Source organism: Scheffersomyces stipitis, chromosome 8 (assembly GCF_000209165.1).
Source record: "Scheffersomyces stipitis CBS 6054 chromosome 8, complete sequence".
Taxonomy (NCBI): domain Eukaryota; kingdom Fungi; phylum Ascomycota; class Pichiomycetes; order Serinales; family Debaryomycetaceae; genus Scheffersomyces; species Scheffersomyces stipitis.
The window spans coordinates 953,262-978,428 of record NC_009048.1 but is presented as its reverse complement, the minus strand read 5'-3'; the positions used below and the strand labels follow the sequence as shown (position 1 = coordinate 978,428).

Genomic DNA, 25,167 nt, shown 5'->3' with positions numbered 1-25,167 from the left:
CAATCAATTCTACTCATGTGATTCTAAATGGATAATCCTCCCTCCAAATTCACAACAACTCAATAAAATACAACCCAATATAATACAATATCACTTTCACATTAATCCTACATCATGATATCCACAATAACTAACATTAAATATCCATATTCTTACAATCTTAACTTTTCCCTTACCTTTATTACTTCTCTCAATTTTCTTGTATACAGAGATGTACTGATTGTCTTTCTGGAAAGAATGTGAAAAATAATATAAAAATATTTATTGCTGCAAAAAATTCCACTTACACTAAAAGTAGTACCATTTGAAAACCCTCATTAAATCAAGAAAGAATTCATCACATTTGAATCTTACAAAATTCTAATGCTCTAATGATAACCATTTAGAATATGGTCACATAGTTCTTGGTCACATGACACAACACACTAATATTGGAGCCCAAATGTCTTTAATGTTGTTAGTGCACGAACATTAATCCTGCACCAGTTAAGAGTATCGTCAGAGAATGTTCATTACAATCCTACTTAGGGCGGTTATGGACATACACTCTGATTAAAGGGATCCCATTGGACAGTTGAAAACCAGTGAAAAATTTTCAAGATGGACTCTGCCTTGCGACAGGCCCTATATTTAAATTGTAGCGACTAGCCACGTCTTGGTTCATCGATCGGAACAAACAACGAGCCACCTAGGTTCATCGATCGAAAAACTAGGTTCATTGATAGGAATAAATAGACAGCGAGAAGAGAAGGTTTAAGATTAGGCACATTTTTTAACGTCAACATTACAATTCTGCAAGTAATTTATGTATTATTCCCGATTAGGTGAATTCCCTAAACTCTTTGTATATATGGCCCAAAATCCCACTTTTCTGCTTTATTTTATTAATAATCAATCTCTTTTATAATTGAAACAGTGGCGACTTTAGTTACAACTTCAAGATCATCCTCCAGACCTTCCTGTGTTCAAATTAGTTAGTAACGTATACTAAAAGTAGAATGAATACTCAAGCACCAGGCTATTCAAGTCATAATCCAATAACTTTGGATCTGGGTCTGGACCTGGACCTGGACCAGAACTTCGAAGATGCTCTAGACGACTTCAGCCAAGTAGATATCAAATGCGAAAACTCCAATCTCGTTTCTACCGATGAGCATATTTGGTCGAGCCCTCAATCGTTTAGACGGAGCCTGCCATGTTCTTCAATGCAATCTACTCCAGCGAGGACAAATGTCAAAGACGAACTTGACTACTTGGCCAAAAATTACTTTGTGTTTGTTGAGTCTCTAGGATACTTCTATCTGGAAAAAAGGCATTATTTTATCTCTTCGGATTCGAAATATGCCAGCTCCAAATTATATATAAAGTCAAAGCAAAGATTTCTTGACCTCATTAGCAAACTAACAAAACAATCACCTTATTACAACCAAATAGAACGCGAGTCAAATATTGTGAATGTGGCTACCATTCCAAGCCCTATCCCTGGCATTGAAGCCGAAGAATTTGCCTTCTGTGATTCCTGTAAGTACACCAGAAACATTGGTCACCTCCCAGTGAAATGTGCAAGTCATGGATACATGAGAAGGGGAGAAGGCTATAGAGTGGAACTGGGGGGTTTCTTTCTATTGAAGGAATTCCCACGTATGCCTTCTTTACCTGCTACTCCTCCACCAAGCACTCCAAATGTGACTGCCCTGAGTCCAACCATACCTTGCTCTTCTCCCATCCATCGTCGATCTCGCTTCACCAATAGAGACTTAGAAGTAGAATACAAGGGCCCTCTTATCACCAAAATCTGTGTGAGAGAATCTGAGAATATGACCGCTGATGCCTTTTTGCAAAAATACGCCAATATCATATACATTCCTGATATGGGGTTGTACTGGCACGAACATGAACGTGTGTTTTTGGATAGAAACTCCGAAATTGTTCACAACTCGTTGTCTTCTATCATTGACAAATGCAAGTTTCTTGAAACACACATGCATGCAGTAATGCTGAATTCCTACTACTGGTTTTTGTTAGCCAGCCCTAATACGCTGTCCGAGGTACAAATATGTCTTGAATGGTTGAAAGAACCCCTACATGGCTTATCACCTTCAAAGATCCAGTACTGCCCTAATTGTATCAATTCGGCTATCATCGATGACCATTGTGATGTCGATAACCTTAATGTTCTAACTGGGATGGGATACAGAATGGAGCTGGGGACTATTTTCTTATTAGCACTGGGTGGAGGAATGACAGACATTTTGGAAGATCAACGAGAGGAGGCTCCCGATCTCGAATATTATGCCTCTGATTCTGGTGCTGTCTTCCTGAGCGATGAACAAGAAGCTGAGGGGTCAGTAGACTATGCTTCTGATATGGAAAATCTCACAGTAGATGGTCAAGAAGGTGACGAATTGACAGCAGTAAATGGAGAATCTGAGTCGGATACTCTCTTAGAAGATGAAGTTCAAGAAGGTGACTTTAGATCATTTGACGATTCTTCTGATTCGGATAATCTCTTTGTAGATGATGCACAAGAAGATGATGAAGAAATGATTGACATTGCAATAGATAATGATACTGAATCGGATAATGACGAATCAGACATTTCAGCTTATGATACCTCCGATGATGGTCTTGATAATGAATATGAACCAGAAGCAGATTTATTATATGACGAAGAAACTGTTAGGATTTCCACTGTTAGTGGATGGTCTCAGTTAAAAAAGAAGGGTATTTGTCAAATTAACAATCTTCTTTGGCTGAGAGGACAACAACACTTCCTTGACATCACCTCCAGGGCTTTCAGGTCCTTTCTCATGGGAACAGTGTCAAATGCACAATATACCCAGATGTTGGAAGATGTTGAGGAATGGGTCGATCTTATGCCTCAGTACTATAGAATTCCAATAGATACCAAGGGTAGAACATTTGAAATTCTCCGTCCCTTTCCCAGGCTTCCTCCAAACATACATACGTACTGTTCGGAATGTGGCTTTGTAATAGGATTCAACGAGAACAATGAAAACTTAAGAAGCTCTGCCCGTCATGCAAAGAATACTGGTCATGATAGATTCATCAGTCGAGAAGGGTATGCAATCAGGGCCGCAACGGGATTCAATCTCTTGGTAATATTGGGGTCAAGCGAATCAATCAGTACGTGCGAATCGGAGGATGGCGATTATGATGACGAAGATATTGTTATTCCTTCATTCGACGATGGACTGGGTTCACCAGTCACACACCCTGAATTCATAGTGGAGCCGTATTCCACAGACGAAGAGGCCAGCGACTACGAACAAGAACCTGAATCTCTTCCACCTCCATCCAAGGAAGAAGAAATCGAGGTCTCTGAACTATTGAGATACTCCCATGGGTTAGTTTACGATCCTATCTTCTACTTGTACTACTACATAACAGAAGAGCGGTATGTTGACGTGAATTCAAAGTTTTTCAAAAACACATTGGAAGATATTGGTGACCACAAAAGCCGTATTCGAAACTTGGTGGACCGTGTCATTAGCACTCAAATCATTGACTCCAGCAAATTCGAGAAGAAAGTAACCAGAGGACACATCCACTGGGCCAAAGAATTGTCCAAAGTAGCTTACTCGAAGAAACTATGCTTTTGTAAACAATGCTATCAGATATTTAAAACAAAAACTGCGTTTTCCAGGCACAGGCGTGATTATGCGAGCATGGTCGGAAGAGAACATGCTGGTCATGACACAAGTGCGGATTTCAAAGGATACCTTTTGGAGCGACCAAAGGGCCTCTACTATGCAATAGGTATTCCAGATGATGTTGCTGAAGCCGAAGCTGCAGCTACTGTTGAAGAAATTACAGGTCTGAGTTCACAATGGGTTATGGGTGGGCCTGGGTGGACGGCGGAAGAATATGAAAGCAAAGTGAAATGGTTAGAGGTCAAGCTAGGTATGCTCCCCGACCAATTCTTGGCCAAGCACAACTACTTGCTAGTGAAGGAGCTTGGCTTATACTATGATTTCACGCAGAAGTGGTTCCGAAGTATAACACACAGGTTGCTGAGGAAGGTCTTCTTTGCCGACTTAGTGCTGAGCGTGAGGAGTGAGTTAATATCCTACATGCTCCACAATATGGATAGAAAGTATGAATACATGTTGGCACCCCGTCACCAGCAGCAAGTTGCCACTTTGCAAGCAGCAGTAAAATATGACGGTCCAGTGGTGGCGGTGGAAAATGGCAACGGAGAGCATCTCGATTTCGAGTTGGTAGATAACTGCATACAGCCAACTAAATACTACATGTGTCATGTGTGTAAGTTCATTGCCCACCACTCCAGCGTTACCGCTCATATCAAACAAGCCAAGCACCAACGAGAAGAGGGACCTGAAAAGCATGTTGTGTATGGTTACAGTGTTCGGAATGTAGAGGCCAAGACAAACTACTTCCGAATTCAACTGAACCTAGCCGCTGGGTTTCACGAACCAACAGATAGCTCTGCGGAATTGCAAATTGTAGATCCATTTTTATCCAGATACAAAGCGCATGAGTATACAAAGTTCCGCTCATTTTTGAACATGGCTAATGACAAAAGATGGCCACGTTTGGTACAATTGTGCAAGAAATATGTAACGAAGAAAAGATTAGCTTTGAGTACCGGATCTTCTCTCTCAGCGCTCATCGATAACCCCAGGTTCTGTAGCACTCCAAACTCTGCCCTGCGATATGGACTCGCGCTAGCCAGATTCCTCTATGTTGCCATGAAAATGTGCGAGTTGAAGGAACACAAAGCAATGGAAGCGTTTGATCAAGTATTCTGTGCCAACAAAGAACAGGGATTACGAAGATTTTTCGGTCAAATGAAGATATTTGGCGCGTTCTGGTTGTTGTCTCCGGTGCTAGTGTTGCAGGAAGACGACCTAAACTACATGGACGATATCTTTATGAGCAGTCTAATGGTGTGTCTTCTTGATGAAGGAGGAATAGGATTCAAAATTAAGTCGTACCGCTGCGATTTCTGCAGTGGCCTATCCTTTGCATTCAAATGTATAGCTGTGGACGTGATGAAAAAAGACAAGTCTTATGTCCATCCTTTTGTTGAGGATTGTAACAAGTCTGCTTCCATATCACTCAATTTCGGCCGATTTCGCAAGTTCAGTGCCGATGTACACTCGTTGAGTCCTCGAACATTTGGAAGGACCATGAACGTGCTACGTGTTGGAGACATAATAAGAATAAATACATTTGAAGTTGGACTCAACGACATCAAAAAATGGGTCTATGATGCCATTCAGCAATATGTACTTGAAGTCGAGGAACTTTTCGTGGACATCAACATCACGCCAACTATGGCCATGCATGAGATGCTGGCAGCACAAAAACCAAGAGTTGTTGGAATGCCTCAAACTAGTTACAACTGGGATCAAAGGGACATCGACAGATGCTTGGAAATTAATCTGGTTGATAAGTATGATGTCAAAAGTCTTCAGTGTTTCCGTCGCCGACTCTCTAGATTGAACAACTATTTTTTTTGTATGATCTTGTTGACGTGTGGGTCTCCGTATCGTTTAACGGAATTATACCTGGTTCTTATTCGTAACGAAGAAAGATTGGGAAGTAATGTATTTGTTGCTGATGGGATGCTTGGCCTCTTTACCAACAATGGAAAGAACAGTATGAAATATAGTCGAGAACGTCCTATTCTCAAGATGTTGCCCGAAGAGGTGTCAGAATGCTTGGCTCACTATATCTATTTTGTCCGGCCATTCGAATACACTCTTGTTGAATACCAAGAACAAACCGGTTCATTGAGCCTCACAGAGTTTAAGAAACTAAGTGATAAATACAAGCTCCATTTGTTCATGGGAGAGAAGGGAATCAAAAGCAGTACTACTCTTGGAAAATCGTTCCGTAAGTTCATAAATAAAACAACTCCAAAGCTTAGAGGAATCATGTACGGTGAAATAAGACAAGTGCTTTCATATTTTGTTGGGGCGAACGTCTCTGGGATGATTGGGTTACAGATCAAGATTGACAACACCCTTGCCGAACAGGCTGGGCATTCGTTTAGTAGGTTTGTCGAAAGTTATGCCACAAATAGAGATGGCTACAATCATGTCATGCTTCAAAGAATGAGAGACTGTCTGGCAGCCTGGCATACCTGTTTGGAGATGAGGACTCTTCAGATATTTACGCCTAGCATATTTACTAGGAACGAACCACCGAAATTGACAGGAGAGGAACTCTTGGAGGCAGGCAGAAAGATATTTGGACAACAGTTTAGGTTCAAGGAGGGCCAACAACAGGCCACATCGGATGTAGCTAATTGCTTCAGTATGATGGTGGCTATTAATCTGGGAAAGACGACTTGTTGCATTATTGCGATGTTGGCAGAGCGTACTAACAGTCTTCGCCGGACCAATCGAGGTAAAAAGACTCACTGTGTTACGATATTTGTGGTACCTTATATTTCTACACTCAACTCCACCATCCGCCAATTAACAGAAAATTTCAAGGTGCATACGTATGATGGTTCTGTTGGACAGGTCAACAATTATGATGTTCTTTTGATGCTGCTTGAAGACGGCCACCTTAGACATCTTGATTCGGTAGTCAGACATATTCAGTCTACTAATTATCGAGGCAAGACCTATCTCCGCCGGGTGGTGGTTGATGATGCACATATTTTGCAAATGAAACAATACGTGATAGAAGGAAACAAAAATGTACCAATAGTATTTTTGACGTCATTCCTTTCACAGAAGGAAGACGATACGTTGAGTACATTATTTAATCTCGAATCCTTGGTGAGGGTGTCGTCACAGGAACCACTCTTGCCTCATAAAGAGTTCACTCTTTTCAAGAAGCCTAGTACCACGTCAATATGTCAGACGGTTATAGACAAAGTTAGGAGTTTGGGTTCGGCAATTGTGATTGCCGAGTCTTCTGATAAAGTGTCGTACTTGTTAAATAGAATGGCCGTTGAGGTTCCAAGTATAGGTATCTATGGATCCCCAGATGCCAGAGCAGCTGCTTTAAATAAGATAGCCAGTGAGAATATCAGGGTTGTGGTTACTACGGCAGAGGCGATGGTTGGTCTTCATATGTTCAAACATACAACCGTCTTGTTTGCATATTCGATTAACAACCCGATAGAATTGCTTGTTGGCAGTCAATTGAGCAGTGGGAAGGTAGAAATGGTATTGCTCAACTTTTATTCGACTGAGTTTCAACGAGACTTATTGGACACTTGTGTTAATTTAATGATAATGAGACATATGCGTTTAACTGAACAAACTTGTTATGAGGCTGGTAAGGAGCGGTGTCATGCTTGTGTCAACAAGAGAAGACATGCATGAAGTGTATTCGTTTTCATAATCGTATGTATGCTATTCTAAATAAAAAACCTCTTCTTTCGGTAAAAACAACTCAATCTTTTTACAACATTCATTGAAGATTAGGTACGTAAGTAATACTACTGTCTCTGTCCCAGGGTGTTCAACCTCAATTGCATAATTATACTGCCACAGCGTGAAACGTCAACACTGCAATTTGAAAGCCGTGCCAACGGAGCGCAAAATTTTTCAAAATGTCAAATAGACGCAAGCGAGATTGTGCAACCTCGCCTATCGCAACGAATTTGTATGCGCCATAGTTAAATTATCCACATAGTGTGCAGGCGAGGTGCGTAGTGCGCCTGTCACGGGCAAAAAATCACACTTGCTGTGCAGTTCCGAGGTGCGTACTTTTGCCTGTCACGACTCAAAAAATACGACATTCCGCGACATCCACAACATAAATGTCGTTTCGCACCCATTATTTAGCGCATACCTTACGTCACTTCCACAAACATCCATGAAAACTTGGCCCGTCAGATCCATTACAAAGCAAACTTCAGTGATCAAAACGTCTTGTAGATTTCTGTTCAAAGATTTCACCTAACTGGAGCTTAGTAAACTTCACCAAAATTCTTAGTAGTTGCATCCACGGGAGACTTACTTCAATAAGCTACAGAAGAAAAAGGAATACTTTCGGAGGCCATATGAACAGATCCCAGATTGAATCTATTGGAAAGAGCTTGAATCAAGATGCTATAAAGAAAGTGGCGAGAGAATGGAATAGATTCTTCCATTTAATAGTTGCAGCTACTTCTGCTCCAGGAAATCAATTTGACTCTTTTAGGATCACCGAAAAAAATCAATGGATAGACCTCGATTGTCTTGGGATCAAACTAGATATCAAGTAAGTTTATCTTTTCGGACGAACATTAGAGGCATTAGAAGACGGGGAGTTATTGTGAAATAATTTTCAATAGAGAATGCCCATACATGCAAGGCTTATATTAGACGTTTGGTGGAGGGCACGGAATAAATACCCTGGGGGTACCAACTACTTAAAATAAGTTGTGGGGTTACAATTCTTTTCGATTTTAGTGGGGGAGATTAGTTGTAGGGAGAATTACACAGGGCTCGGCATTCTCGAAGTATTCACACAGGGTTATTGAAAATTGCACCCAGCCAGATTGAAGAAGCCGTGAACGTATGTACTCGCTGAATTGCCAATGCTACAATATAAGAAAAGCAACAGCAATCTACTCTCCGAAGGGACTACACATTGCCTTAGTTGGCCAAGGAATCAATTCCTAAAGTACTTTGTAGGCATTCTTCATGAAACTCCATGTTTAGGTGCGTCTTGCAGAATAGATATGTCCATTTATCTGATTGTATCTAGACACGATTTCGTGCGCACTTCTGAGGAATTATGTTCTATGGTCCAGTCTGTTTTACAAAGTAGAATGGACGGCAAGTTAATAGGACTAAAGGTGCTGATCCTATTAATTTCCAACATATTTAGGGGCACTAAGATTGTTGTACCAAAATAGACTAGTATTTGATATTCAGAGCAATTCGTATAATCATTATACCGAGATTTTCGCTTCTTTGCCTCAGCTTCTCCACATATTCAAGTTAAGAATTTCTGTTCTTTTCATTTACTGAATATTACACATAAGTGCTAGCAGAAAAACTTTATCGAATATTTTGAAGAGTTCAATTTCGGAAAGAAAGGTTTCAGGTGAATATTCATTCGATCATGTAGGCTGCAATTTGGACACCTAAATCTGATCGCCCAGACAAATGACTAATCATTCTTTGTTTATACTTTGCTCAATTAATTCCACTCATAATTAAAACTACAGTCAAAAGTGAATCGCTCTCTGTAAATCAGAAGTCAGCAGAGTGTAAAGTTTAAATTAGATTGTATTGAAAGATCTAAGTAAGAACAGAATATTTTGCAATCAGCGCAAATCAGTCTATTTGAATTGCTTCTCGTAGTCCATATTGGGTTCGAACAACAAGATCAACTCATCACTTTTAGAATATTTGACCATACCTGGGATCAGAGTACTTGTCGTATCTTGCAGCAGTCCACCTTCTGAATTCTTTACCCCATTTTATCATTAAAAGAAAGCTGCCATTAATAATAAGGGAAAGCATGAACATTAGCCAAGTGGTGATACTCAAACCGTTTCTGTCTAACCAAGGTTGAATAGCAAATGTGAACGCCATTCCAATACAATTACGACAAAATAACATGAGAACAAGTCCCTCACTAGCAACTTTGGGGTAAGAATCCACTGCATAAGTTAAACAAATGGCACCTGATGAACTCATTGCGAATCCTAACAACCCCTGACCTACTACGACAGATACAGCCCAATGCGCTTCCAAGTAAGAGCCTAATCCATATGCTAATAAGCCACCTGCATTGAAAAATGTGGGAACAAACATTGCCCACAATCTGAATTCAGGCTCTAAAATTCCATTATTCCTCTTTGCTAGCCTTAGAGCAAGGTAATCAACGAAGGTGCCACCATATACCATTCCAAGTAAACTACCAACACAAGCCCCCAAGTTAGTTAATCCTACTTGAGGAACCGAAAAGAAGTATGGACTTGCAGAATATATCTCAGATTGAGTTGTTGCTAATAGAGACAACCACATCATCTGAGCTCCGTAAAGTACTCCTCCCCATATGATTGCAGGAAATGAAATTAACAAGAATGGCCTATAGAATATAGTTAACCAAGATCTGGTATCATTGTATTCCAACTCGATGAATTTAATTCTTTGCCAATAAGTTCTTTTAGGAATGGAGGAATTAATGGAAGATGTGTCGTTCGAAGAAATATCATCAATGGCTTCTATTGAGCTCACTCTAACTTCGACTTTCGAATCTTTTTCTTTTCTTCCAGAGTACTTTTCTTCTGGAGTCTTATTCGATTTGATTTGAGCTAAGATCTCAGCTTCAAGACTCTCGGCATTGTATTCGCGTCTAAATGTGGTGTCTTCCATATAGAATATCTGAATAATTAGTAAGACACCGTAAATTATAATTTGAATGTAATAGCACCATCTCCAACTTAGCTTCTCCACAATATAACCACAAGCAACAGGGCCCAAATCACTTCCGGCATATAAAGCTAATATTAACAAACTGAATACTGTTGATCTCTCGTGTTGGAAAAACACATCTGTCGAGGAAATTTCTACCAAAGAATCAACCGGTGCAGCAGCAAATCCTCCCAAGATATTGACCACATATAAATATTTCACATTTGTTGCTTGTGAGCCAATTATGTTAGAAATTAAGATTATCACTGTACATACTAAGTAAACGAAACGCCTACCTAACTTGAGTGCAGTAGGTTGCAAAAATAAGCAGCCAATACCAAGGAACAAAAAGCATAGCGCTGATGACACATTTAGTTGAAAAAAAGAGCAATTAAAACTCTCAGACCAAGGTACCCATAGTGGCCCTGAAAAATTTACAGAAACAGCTAATAGAAACGCCCTAAATTGGTTAGCACAGTAACATTTACTTAGACAGAACGACAGAACTTACCAGATCCATAACAAGGAAAACTGTTTTATTTTCTTGGACTGGGGCCATCTCAAAGGGTCATTAACGTTTGAAGATGGTTGAGGTTGAAGGATGATATTTTTTCCTTCAGCATCCTTCTTAACTTTTAAATTTCCCCGAATGTCAACAAGATGGACTGTTCCAGGTACCAAATCATTTTCGTTTTGAGCTATGGATGATTGCAACATCATAAGATCCAATGTTTTCACAGCTCCAGTATTGTAGAATATACTTTGATTAATAGATGCTGGTAGTGGACGAGATTCAGTCCTTATATATCCGCCTCCAACAGGGAGGAGAAACTTACTATCATCCTGGAAGAGCTAATCTCTATGCGAAGGTGATTAGCCGCGAAAACTACACAAAATAGGAAATGCGGGAGTTATATCCAGATTGGGGAGTCTTTTTGATTGCGCTCCTACTATCGATGATAGAGAAATGGATAGAGCTACCCGTCTTTTAGCCAATTATATAAATTTTGCATATTCAGGTCTATTTAACATTCAGTCATACAGTATGTACAAAATCCTGCAAGATCTACTGCTTTCTTATCTAATCTTCAAGAGAGTTTTTAACCCCTTATCTTCTACTTTTGCAGGACTTTCCTTTTACTATTAGATATTAAGCACGCTATCTCAAGTTGAAATTTCATTCGTTCTATCAAAGTTTACATTCTCACCAGTTCGTAGATTTTCCGATCAATACTTAATTGAAACCTATATCATTTATACCACAAAAGACCCCAAGAATTAAATCCTCAATAGTTATAGTGCAATGGTGTAACAATGCATGCTTTAACATTGCTCTTTGGTTATTGATATTTTTGGCTCTAAACAACTTGCATCACCTCTTATATTCATCTCTAGTTCTTTTCACCACAGTTGGAACCTTCTTTGGTGTTCAATAGATAATCCTGTACTACTACACTGAATCTACTTTTTCTATCTTACCATGAAATATAGGATATGTCTAATGACACAAATGAATTATCAAGAATTTTTCGATATGTGTTTGAGACTATTGTTCATGGTTAGAAGTTTCATTTTTGTATCTTATTCAGTAATGCACATTAGTATTTGGTGCATCATTTTGTGAGGTGGTTTGATATTCTTCTATAGTTTGATCGCTGATAGGCAAATACGGCGGCAGCCACCTACATCAAATTGGTATGCTGGTAATGACCATTTAATTGATTTTATCGTGTAAGTCATCTCTACAAAGTATATGAAATTGTAGCTCTTCTAGGGCATGATCTCTGGTGTCGCATTTATGATTCCATAGAATAGGATAATCAGACGATACGAATTTTGACATGTTATTTTCACATACTTGCAGTATTCGTCTATCTCGTCACCTCTCAAGCAGATCTATTCTTTGCAGATGTGATAAAAAGCAGCACTTTTCTGCACCCAACCATATCTTTAAACATAGATACAGAATTATCATGTATCGACTAAAAATATCCAGTAGTAGAGAGTGAGGGAAATGTATGTGTCATTCATTCCTTTTTGATGGAAATTATCCAGGATCGTCCTTTCCTTGGACAGAAACTGAATCTACTCATTATGACGCAATGATCAAAATTTCAAAATAAAACAGGGATATACCAAAGGTATATACAGCCCCTTTTATTTCCAACTGTTCCCGATATATTATTTATATATTAACTCTGCTTTTATTCTAAAATTGGAATAAGTTAGATCCAGGGAAATCCAGCAGTATATATAAATTATAGACCTGTATATACTACAACTTCCCGTTACGTTTTGACGTGATACCTGTATATTGAGACCGGTTTCTTTTTCGACTAGATTTGGATACATGGATATGGACTTGTATTAGTCACATAAGAGCTATTTTACATAGGTATAAACTAGAAGGAATACTCTGGCTTTAATATATTCTTCATATCTTCTAACCCTTCTAATATTGTTGGGTTATTCAACAAATTGGCTCTAAGAAATAGTAGTCTTTTGTTTCGGGTATCTGCCTGAGTCCAATCCGAGGTTACAAACCTCGGAAACCATATTTCCTGAGATCCTATAACTTATTTTCCATCACGTTTAATTGGTCTCCGTCTTACGATCACGTGTTTATATTTTCGTTAGGTGCTCCTGTCTTGCTATTATTCTCTCTCCAATAACACTACACATCAATGCTACTGCCAACAGCAATCATATTCACAAGAATCATATGCCTGAGATATTGATAGAAAGTGCGCGCACTTCTCTTCTCTCTTCAACATGGAACTACTCTCATATAAATATCTCTTCAACTCCCCAATTCACCAATTCTCACTTCCCCGGAAACACATAACTCCACTGATCTTTCAAATCGCTAGTAACTCAATTTCTACCTTTAATACTATACTATCATTATTTATTTTGTCTTGCATTTTTATTTACTGAATTACTGAACAATGGGTATGCTTGTCTTACAAATTAATGCTTCAATTTAAAATTTGGGGTCCTTGGTCACAAGATATAACACGTGAAGGTTAATACATAAAAGCTCGTTCTTATCGAAAATTTCGCACCATAGTTAAGCCATAGTTAAAACCCCCCGCGCCCGACTAGCGTGGGTCCGCCTGTCCTTACGTTAGGGCCCTTAATTACCCTAACTGGACGAAGTAACCCGTTCTATAGCAACTATTGGGTACCACTACTTCTACAATATTTGCGGGTTTAACATTGCCTAAAAGAGAGTAGCTATGATCTTAATTCGTCGAAATTAATAATGATTTGGGTACTCCTTCACCTTATAAGTGTGAAGTTGCCAAATCATAAAAAATCAACATTCTGACTCTTAAAAGTAGTCTCTACATTGGGACAAAATGATGATATCTTTTGTATATCTCTCGAAGAGGATGACTAGATCAACTTTCTAGCAAAACATCAATTTAACCCGAAGAAAGAAATTGTGCCGCGAAAGACAGGGTGCTCGTTTGCCTAAAAGGAAAAATTTGCTCACCAATTAGGAAATTATTTACTATTCAGTTAGCTCAGTTAGTTCTCAAATTTGTGATTGGGCCAAAGATAGCAGGCAAGGCGTTAAATGCTTTACGAGTATGTAGTTGAATCTAGAAATCGTAAATGTCAATCCGATATCATAACATTTTTGTATCATATAGAAAATGTGTTTATCAAGGGTCTTAAAAATTGGATTGCGCACTATTTTGTTTGTGTCTTGTTTAGGGAAAAAGAGTTTAAAGATTCGCGTAGGTCTTCATCTTTAATTAAGCGACCGAAACAACTGCCAGACGTTGAAGTTTCACTCCTTGAAAAGATCAACAACAATCCAAACATCGGATATGCATCTTGCCAGCTTTAACTTCAGTGCTTACATGCTTTGACAATAAGATGTCTGCCAGTAACCAGTGACAATTATGCCTAATCTGTGCGTATTGATATCAGTTCGTACATATCAGCTTGACTGTATCGTTGATAGAAATTAGTGTCATATGCGTTGAGTGCCTGACTTCAAAATTTCCAGAATTGGAAAAGATCTTCAAATTCAGGACATAGACGACAGCAACTCCAATATGCGAGATTTAGGGGCGGCGACAACCTCAAAGATGAATTTCCGCCCACTAGCCCGATCGGCATATTGCCCGATCGATACCACAGAGACAGCAACGTTTGTCCTATGGTTCATTAGTAGTCCTCACTGAGATCTTATTGCTGTAAGCATGGTCATCGCCTGTTAGCATTGATATCTGAAGCAAAGACTTATTTGTTTGTTCTCCAGATAAACAGCACATTAGAGATGTTCTATTGTTAGGTAGGCACATGCTGAAATATACTAATTGGGTCGATTTAATGGGAGAAGCAATTGATGTCCAGCTGGCTACAAATGAAACGCAATTAAAACTTCCCCTACATGGATAGGGCGTATATTTGCATAGAAGTTGATATTGGCTTCATTTGCAACATAGCTAGAACGAATTTTACCTAAATGAAAAATGCAAACAAACAGATAGTTAGGGTGTTAGACGGTGCTATAAAGTCGGTGGCTTTTGCAGCTAAATTCAAATTCATTCAGTTCGGATTGACACCACAATAACAGACAAGCATCGACACTCCCCACAATGTTGTTCAGCAAGTACTTGACTGCATGTGTTTCTCTATTCTCTATGGCGATGGCTGTCACCATCAGCCAAAATACAATCAACAGAGGTTTTCTTAACTTGGATATTGGTGATATTACAATTGAAGATGGTGTCTATTGGTCTATTATCGACAATGCCATTAGTGCAATGGCCGGTTCCCTTAAAGTCGGTCAGGGTTCTGGTTTTTACATTACTAGTACTTCTAGTTTGATTGCATCCACAGTCACTCTTCTTTCTCCATTGGGTAGTCTTGAAAATAATGGTATTATTTCGTTCAATGCGTTACAATCATTAACTGCGCCTGTTTACAATCTTGTCGGTCTCTCCTTCACCAACAATGGTGAAATGTACTTAGGAGGTGATGGTTCTGTTCTTGTTCCAGTCCAGCTGATTACATCTGCCACCTGGGACAACAATGGTTTATTGGTTTTCTACCAGAACACAAGATCTACTGGTCCAGTTCTTCTTGGTGCTCCATTGGGAACAATAAACAACAATGGTCAAATCTGTTTGTACAATGAACTTTATACTCAGACTAACAATATTGTCGGTACAGGTTGTATCACTGCCAATACAGACTCCAGCATCTTCTTTTCCAATACCCTCTTGAATATCGATCCAAACCAAACAATCTATCTTGCTGATCTGGCATCTTCACTTAGAGCTACTGCCATCAGTGTTCCAAAGACTTTCACCGTCGCTGGATTCGGAAACGGTAACACAATTGGTTTAGATATTCCACTTGTCAATCTTCCTCCTTTACTTGATGCCTGGGATTATGATGCTTCAGCTGGCATATTGACCCTTCGTGGTGCTGGTTTGTTATCGCAAAATTTCCTTATCGGTACTGGTTACGACAACGGTCTCTTCTCTATAACTACTGACGATGATCTTGGATTACTTTCTGTTCCTTTTGGAGCAGTAACTTATTCGGGACCAGTTCCAAACCCTGGTATCCCAGCTGCATGTCAACCTTGTAAGACACTTCCCGACTCACCAGGAACAAGTGCAACTACTTCTACCACTACAATTGTATCCACCAACTCTGACGGATCAATATGTACTGAAGTCGACGGTATTGTCATTGCCACTGATAGCCAAGGTTCTTGGTTCACTACCACCACCACTATCTCTGAAACGTGTGCCAGCAATCCAACTACTACTATCACCTCTACCTGGACCGGCACTTTCACAACTACTGAAACTATTACCGATACTGTTGGTGGTACTGATACCGTCATCGTCGAAGTTCCTACACTGTACGGAGCAAACCCAACTACTACTATCACCTCTACCTGGACCGGTACTTTCACAACTACTGAAACTATTACCGATACTATTGGTGGTACTGATACCGTCATCGTCGAAGTTCCTACACTGTACGGATCAAACCCTCAAACCACCGTTACTTCTACCTGGACCGGTACTTTCACAACTACTGAAACTATTACCGATACTATTGGTGGTACTGATACCGTCATCGTCGAAGTTCCTACACTGTACGGAGCAAACCCAACTACTACTATCACCTCTACCTGGACCGGTACTTTCACAACTACTGAAACTATTACCGATACTGTTGGTGGTACTGATACCGTCATCGTCGAAGTTCCTACACTGTACGGAGCAAACCCAACTACTACTATCACCTCTACCTGGACCGGTACTTTCACAACTACTGAAACTATTACCGATACTATTGGTGGTACTGATACCGTCATCGTCGAAGTTCCTACACTGTACGGAGCAAACCCTCAAACCACCGTTACTTCTACCTGGACCGGCACTTTCACCACCACTGAAACTATTACCGATACTGTTGGTGGTACTGATACCGTCATCGTCGAAGTTCCTACACTGTACGGAGCAAACCCAACTACTACTATCACCTCTACCTGGACCGGCACTTTCACAACTACTGAAACTATTACCGATACTGTTGGTGGTACTGATACCGTCATCGTCGAAGTTCCTACACTGTACGGAGCAAACCCAACTACTACTATCACCTCTACCTGGACCGGTACTTTCACAACTACTGAAACTATTACCGATACTATTGGTGGTACTGATACCGTCATCGTCGAAGTTCCTACACTGTACGGATCAAACCCTCAAACCACCGTTACTTCTACCTGGACCGGTACTTTCACAACTACTGAAACTATTACCGATACTATTGGTGGTACTGATACCGTCATCGTCGAAGTTCCTACACTGTACGGATCAAACCCTCAAACCACCGTTACTTCTACCTGGACCGGCACTTTCACCACCACTGAAACTATTACCGATACTGTTGGTGGTACTGATACCGTCATCGTCGAAGTTCCAACTAGCTACCCAACTTCAGAAAATACGTCTAGCACAGAACCCTCTTACGTTACTTCTATTATCACAAAAACTGATTCAAATGGAGATTTAACAACCTACACCACAACCGACACCACAACAGACTTTGTTACTGTGCCATGCATTACGACCACAGTTGTAACTACTGGCCCGCAAGGCGAAGTAACTACCTACATAACTACTACTACTGGTTCGACTGTTACTGAAATCATTAGTGAACCATGTGTAACCACTACAATAGTTACAACTGGTCCACAGGGAGAAATTACAACCTATATTACCACTACTGCTCCTGGTTACACTTCAACAGAAGCCGGTCGTACTACTACTGTTACCATTACTGGTCCAAATGGTTCGATTAGTACATATGTAACTACCGCTCCAATTCCTGCTCCATCTACTGCTACAGCACCAGATTATAACTCAACTGTTGCAATCACTGGACCAAACGGCGAATTCACTACTTACACTGTTCCAGCATCAGAGCCTACTACGTTTCTCGCCAAGGGTCCAGATGACTCTACTTCCTCGATTGTGACATTTGCCTCAGTAGCAACTGATTCTCCTCCAGCTGAAGTCTACACCACTGCCTACACAGTGACTGGCCCTAATGATATTGTTTCGACTATCCTCACCACTATCACCATCTCAGTTTCACCTTCTACTACAACAGCAGAACCTGTTTCACCAGAGTCACCAGAATCCCCAGCTCCAGAATCCCCAGCTCCAGAATCCCCAGCTCCAGAATCCCCAGAATCCTCAGCTCCAGATGTTATCTCCAATTACACCAGCCCCTCTGTCCCGGTCTACGAGGGTTCTGCTAACTTTATGAGATCCACTTTCTCTCTTGCAACTCTCTTATGTTTGGCTGTGACATTAATTGTTTAGAATATGACACTCATTGACTATCGCTTTGACCCCCTAGACCTCAATACCTTCTTTTTCACTTCTTTCAAATCTTATTTCCGAAATTCCTTTTACCTCTTTCTGTATAGGGCCGCAGTTAAGTAAAGACAAATCAAATTGGCTCTATTTGTATCAAATATTATGTTGAATTTTAATAACATCATAGTAGCAGAATTAAGCAAATCCTTCCGCGAATATATTCTGTCAAGTTTTAGGTCGTTCCTAAGAAAATAGAAAAATAAAAGGTAGTGCGAACGGGATTAACCTGTTTGATTATTCCTGGACATTTTTTGTGTCTACCACGAGATAATTAAAGCAAACTCGGTGGATTAAGAGAATACTGTGCATTTGGAGAGGCTTCGCAATAAATGTACGTAAGTGCGTTTTCTATGTTGCGTACCTACGTGTGTGAAGAACATTTTTAATACATATGTGTACTTTGTAACTAGATCTAATATTAAATTTAAAATGTATATCATGCCATAAGAATGCTCTCAGGCAAAGCAACGAAGGAAAAGAATTATAATGATGGTCTCTAAAATAGTCAGCTGAAAATGCAATAGAAGTAATTACATTTCGATTAGAATTGAATCAAAAAAGAATTATTACTGCCACTAATCCTGCCATAACAGGAGTAGCATACAAATTCTTGGCCCTGGAACCAGAGTTTTCAAGCTCATCAATAAGAGATACGGTAGAACTTTCAATCGCGGTTGATTCAGATCCAACTTGTCCGATTGACGAACTTGATTTTAATAAATTAGACGACAATGAAATTTCGGTGACAAATGTCAACGTGGAACTTGGCAAAGAGGATATTGTAGACGTTACAAGCGTCGAAAGATTTTCAACGCTAGTGTACACCGCACTCGTTGAGAATTCTGTAGGCGAAACGGGATCTATAGGATCAACTAACGAGGGTGAAGCAGTTGTACCGCTAGGGTCAATCAATGAAGATAACCTCGTTGGGTCTATAGGGTCAATAAAAGAAGATGAACTCGTTGGATCTAAAGAATCAATCAATGAAGATGAACTCGTTGGATCTATAGGGTCAATCAATGAACTCGTTATAGGATCAACTAACGAGGGTGAAGTAGTTGCACCGCTAGGGTCAATCAATGAAGATAACCTCGTTGGGTCTATAGGGTCAATAAAAGAAGATGAACTCGTTGGATCTAAAGAATCAATCAATGAAGATGAACTCGTTGGATCTAAAGAATCAATCAATGAAGATGAACTCGTTGGATCTATAGGGTCAATCAATGAACTCGTTATAGGATCAACTAACGAGGGTGAAGTAGTTGCACTGCTAGGGTCAATCAATGAAGATGAGCTCGTTGGATCTAAAGAATCAATCAATGAAGATGAACTCGTTGGATCTAAAGAATCAATCAATGAAGATGCACTCGTTGGATCTATGGGGTCAATCAACGAAAATGAACTCGTTGGATCAATAGGATCAATAGAATCAGTCAATAACGATGAAGTAGTTGGATCAATAGTGTCAATCAATGAAAATGTACTAGTTGGATCAATAGAAACAACCACCGATGAAGAGTTCATTGGATAAAAAGGACCAATTATCGAAGATGAGCTAGTTGGGATAATAGTGTCAACCACCGAGAACGACGTCGTTGGATCAATAGGTTCAATCAACGAAGACGAGGTAGTCAATGCACCATCTGCATCTTCGCTCACCACAACATCGAATGTACCTGTTGTGACTACTCCGTCACTGGTGTATACCGCAGTCGTTGTATATTCTGTAGGAGAACCAGGATCCGTAGGATCAACCACCGAGGACGAAGTCGTTGGATCAATAGGTTCAATCAACGAAGACGAGGTGGTCAATGCACCATCTGCATCTTCGCTCACCACAACATCGAATGTACCTGTTGTGACTACTCCGTCACTAGTGTACACCGCAGTCGTTGTATATTCTGTAGTAGAACCAAGATCTGTAGGATCAACCACCGAGGACGAAGTCGTTGGATCAATAGGTTCAATCAACGAAGACGAGGTGGTCAATGCACCATCTGCATCTTCGCTCACCACAACATCGAATGTACCTGTTGTGACTACTCCGTCACTAGTGTACACCGCAGTCGTTGTATATTCTGTAGTAGAACCAGGATCCGTAGGATCAATCAATGAAGACGAGGTGGTCAATGCACCATCTGCATCTTCGCTCACCACAACATCGAATGTACCTGTTGTGACTACTCCGTCACTGGTGTACACCGCAGTCGTTGTATATTCTGTAGGAGAACCAGGATCCGTAGGATCAATCAACGAAGACGAGGTGGTCAATGCACCATCTGCATCTTCGCTCACCACAACATCGAATGTACCTGTTGTGACTACTCCGTCACTAGTGTACACCGCAGTCGTTGTATATTCTGTAGTAGAACCAGGATCCGTAGGATCAATCAATGAAGACGAGGTGGTCAATGCACCATCTGCATCTTCGCTCACCACAACATCGAATGTACCTGTTGTGACTACTCCGTCACTGGTGTACACCGCAGTCGTTGTATATTCTGTAGTAGAACCAGGATCCGTAGGATCAATCAACGAAGACGAGGTGGTCAATGCACCATCTGCATCTTCGCTCACCACAACATCGAATGTACCTGTTGTGACTACTCCGTCACTAGTGTACACCGCAGTCGTTGTATATTCTGTAGTAGAACCAGGATCTGTAGAATCAACCACCGAGGACGAAGTCGTTGGATCAATAGGTTCAATCAACGAAGACGAGGTGGTCAATGCACCATCTGCATCTTCGCTCACCACAACATCGAATGTACCTGTTGTGACTACTCCGTCACTAGTGTACACCGCAGTCGTTGTATATTCTGTAGTAGAACCAGGATCCGTAGGATCAATCAATGAAGACGAGGTGGTCAATGCACCATCTGCATCTCCGCTCACCACAACATCGAATGTACCTGTTGTGACTACTCCGTCACTGGTGTACACCGCAGTCGTTGTATATTCTGTAGGAGAACCAGGATCTGTAGGATCAACCACCGAGGACGAAGTCGCTGGATCAATAGGTTCAATCAACGAAGACGAGGTGGTCAATGCACCATCTGCATCTTCGCTCACCACAACATCGAATGTACCTGTAGTTTCAACTCCATCGCTGGTGTAAATAGCAGTGGTAGTGTATTCAGTGTCAAAGTTGAGCAACGAAGACGACGTACTCAAGACTCCTTCTGGATCAACTGTGACAATCACGTCAAACGTACCTGTAGTTTCAACTCCATCGCTGGTGTAAATAGCAATGGTAGTGTATTCAGTGTCAAAGTTGAGCAACGAAGACGACGTACTCAAGACTCCTTCTGGATCAACTGTGACAATCACGTCAAACGTACCTGTAGTCTCAACTCCATCGCTGGTGTAAATAGCAGTGGTAGTGTATTCAGTGTCAAAGTTGAGCAACGAAGACGACGTACTCAAGACTCCTTCTGGATCGACAGTCACCACAACATCGAATGTACCTGTAGTTTCAACTCCATCGCTGGTGTAAATAGCAGTGGTAGTGTATTCAGTGTCAAAGTTGAGCAACGAAGACGACGTACTCAAGACTCCTTCTGGATCAACTGTGACAATCACGTCAAACGTACCTGTAGTTTCAACTCCATCGCTGGTGTAAATAGCAGTGGTAGTGTATTCAGTGTCAAAGTTGAGCAACGAAGACGACGTACTCAAGACTCCTTCTGGATCAACTGTGACAATCACGTCAAACGTACCTGTAGTCTCAACTCCATCGCTGGTGTAAATAGCAGTGGTAGTGTATTCAGTGTCAAAGTTGAGCAACGAAGACGACGTACTCAAGACTCCTTCTGGATCAACTGTGACAATCACGTCAAACGTACCTGTAGTTTCAACTCCATCGCTGGTGTAAATAGCAGTGGTAGTGTATTCAGTGTCAAAGTTGAGCAACGAAGACGACGTACTCAAGACTCCTTCTGGATCGACAGTCACCACAACATCGAATGTACCTGTAGTCTCAACTCCATCGCTGGTGTAAATAGCAGTGGTAGTGTATTCAGTGTCAAAGTTGAGCAACGAAGACGACGTACTCAAGACTCCTTCTGGATCAACTGTGACAATCACGTCAAACGTACCAGTAGTTTCAACTCCATCGCTGGTGTAAATAGCAGTGGTAGTGTATTCAGTGTCAAAGTTGAGCAACGAAGACGACGTACTCAAGACTCCTTCTGGATCGACAGTCACCACAACATCGAATGTACCTGTAGTCTCAACTCCATCGCTGGTGTAAATAGCAGTGGTAGTGTATTCAGTGTCAAAGTTGAGCAACGAAGACGACGTACTCAAGACTCCTTCTGGATCAACTGTGACAATCACGTCAAACGTACCTGTAGTTTCAACTCCATCGCTGGTGTAAATAGCAGTGGTAGTGTATTCAGTGTCAAAGTTGAGCAACGAAGACGACGTACTCAAGACTCCTTCTGGATCGACAGTCACCACAACATCGAATGTACCTGTAGTTTCAACTCCATCGCTGGTGTAAATAGCAGTGGTAGTGTATTCAGTGTCAAAGTTGAGCAACGAAGACGACGTACTCAAGACTCCTTCTGGATCGACAGTCACCACAACATCGAATGTACCTGTAGTTTCAACTCCATCGCTGGTGTAAATAGCAGTGGTAGTGTATTCAGTGTCAAAGTTGAGCAACGAAGACGACGTACTCAAGACTCCTTCTGGATCGACAGTCACCACAACATCGAATGTACCTGTAGTTTCAACTCCATCGCTGGTGTAAATAGCAGTGGTAGTGTATTCAGTGTCAAAGTTGAGCAACGAAGACGACGTACTCAAGACTCCTTCTGGATCAACTGTGACAATCACGTCAAACGTACCTGTAGTTTCAACTCCATCGCTGGTGTAAATAGCAGTGGTAGTGTATTCAGTGTCAAAGTTGAGCAACGAAGACGACGTACTCAAGACTCCTTCTGGATCGACAGTCACCACAACATCGAATGTACCTGTAGTTTCAACTCCATCGCTGGTGTAAATAGCAGTGGTAGTGTATTCAGTGTCAAAGTTGAGCAACGAAGACGACGTACTCAAGACTCCTTCTGGATCGACAGTCACCACAACATCGAATGTACCTGTAGTCTCAACTCCATCGCTGGTGTAAATAGCAGTGGTAGTGTATTCAGTGTCAAAGTTGAGCAACGAAGACGACGTACTCAAGACTCCTTCTGGATCAACTGTGACAATCACGTCAAACGTACCTGTAGTCTCAACTCCATCGCTGGTGTAAATAGCAGTGGTAGTGTATTCAGTGTCAAAGTTGAGCAACGAAGACGACGTACTCAAGACTCCTTCTGGATCAACTGTGACAATCACGTCAAACGTACCAGTAGTTTCAACTCCATCGCTGGTGTAAATAGCAGTGGTAGTGTATTCAGTGTCAAAGTTGAGCAACGAAGACGACGTACTCAAGACTCCTTCTGGATCGACAGTCACCACAACATCGAATGTACCTGTAGTCTCAACTCCATCGCTGGTGTAAATAGCAGTGGTAGTGTATTCAGTGTCAAAGTTGAGCAACGAAGACGACGTACTCAAGACTCCTTCTGGATCAACTGTGACAATCACGTCAAACGTACCAGTAGTTTCAACTCCATCGCTGGTGTAAATAGCAGTGGTAGTGTATTCAGTGTCAAAGTTGAGCAACGAAGACGACGTACTCAAGACTCCTTCTGGATCGACAGTCACCACAACATCGAATGTACCTGTAGTCTCAACTCCATCGCTGGTGTAAATAGCAGTGGTAGTGTATTCAGTGTCAAAGTTGAGCAACGAAGACGACGTACTCAAGACTCCTTCTGGATCAACTGTGACAATCACGTCAAACGTACCTGTAGTTTCAACTCCATCGCTGGTGTAAATAGCAGTGGTAGTGTATTCAGTGTCAAAGTTGAGCAACGAAGACGACGTACTCAAGACTCCTTCTGGATCGACAGTCACCACAACATCGAATGTACCTGTAGTTTCAACTCCATCGCTGGTGTAAATAGCAGTGGTAGTGTATTCAGTGTCAAAGTTGAGCAACGAAGACGACGTACTCAAGACTCCTTCTGGATCAACTGTGACAATCACGTCAAACGTACCTGTAGTTTCAACTCCATCGCTGGTGTAAATAGCAGTGGTAGTGTATTCAGTGTCAAAGTTGAGCAACGAAGACGACGTACTCAAGACTCCTTCTGGATCAACTGTGACAATCACGTCAAACGTACCTGTAGTTTCAACTCCATCGCTGGTGTAAATAGCAGTGGTAGTGTATTCAGTGTCAAAGTTGAGCAACGAAGACGACGTACTCAAGACTCCTTCTGGATCAACTGTGACAATCACGTCAAACGTACCTGTAGTTTCAACTCCATCGCTGGTGTAAATAGCAGTGGTAGTGTATTCAGTGTCAAAGTTGAGCAACGAAGACGACGTACTCAAGACTCCTTCTGGATCAACTGTGACAATCACGTCAAACGTACCTGTAGTTTCAACTCCATCGCTGGTGTAAATAGCAGTGGTAGTGTATTCAGTGTCAAAGTTGAGCAACGAAGACGACGTACTCAAGACTCCTTCTGGATCAACTGTGACAATCACGTCAAACGTACCTGTAGTTTCAACTCCATCGCTGGTGTAAATAGCAGTGGTAGTGTATTCAGTGTCAAAGTTGAGCAACGAAGACGACGTACTCAAGACTCCTTCTGGATCGACAGTCACCACAACATCGAATGTACCTGTAGTTTCAACTCCATCGCTGGTGTAAATAGCAGTGGTAGTGTATTCAGTGTCAAAGTTGAGCAACGAAGACGACGTACTCAAGACTCCTTCTGGATCAACTGTGACAATCACGTCAAACGTAC

At 41.1% G+C, this 25,167-nt stretch overlaps 3 protein-coding genes across 3 annotated transcripts; 2 read left to right on the top strand and 1 right to left on the bottom strand. All coding sequences in view use genetic code 12, as the record gives it.

Moving 5' to 3' along the window:
* Positions 1–998: 998 nt before the first annotated feature.
* ADD2.1 (ATP-dependent DNA helicase) lies at positions 999–7,331 on the top strand (the record flags this gene model as incomplete). Its single annotated transcript, XM_021359333.1, has 1 exon — positions 999–7,331. One exon carries the CDS (start codon positions 999–1,001, stop codon positions 7,329–7,331), a length of 6,333 nt encoding a protein of 2,110 aa, XP_021215009.1.
* Positions 7,332–9,344: 2,013 nt separating this feature from the next.
* On the bottom strand, positions 9,345–11,081 carry HOL32 (putative ion transporter similar to the major facilitator superfamily; the record flags this gene model as incomplete). Its single annotated transcript, XM_001386566.1, has 3 exons — positions 9,345–10,188; positions 10,231–10,824; positions 10,876–11,081. The coding sequence occupies 3 exons, from the start codon at positions 11,079–11,081 to the stop codon at positions 9,345–9,347; spliced, it is 1,644 nt and encodes a 547-aa protein (XP_001386603.1).
* A 3,899-nt stretch (positions 11,082–14,980) lies between these two features.
* On the top strand, positions 14,981–16,177 carry HYR5.4 (hyphally regulated cell wall protein; the record flags this gene model as incomplete). Its single annotated transcript, XM_001386730.1, has 1 exon — positions 14,981–16,177. A coding segment is annotated over one exon (1,197 nt), but the record flags the coding sequence as incomplete, so codon positions are not given.
* Between the last annotated feature and the right edge of the window lie 8,990 nt (positions 16,178–25,167).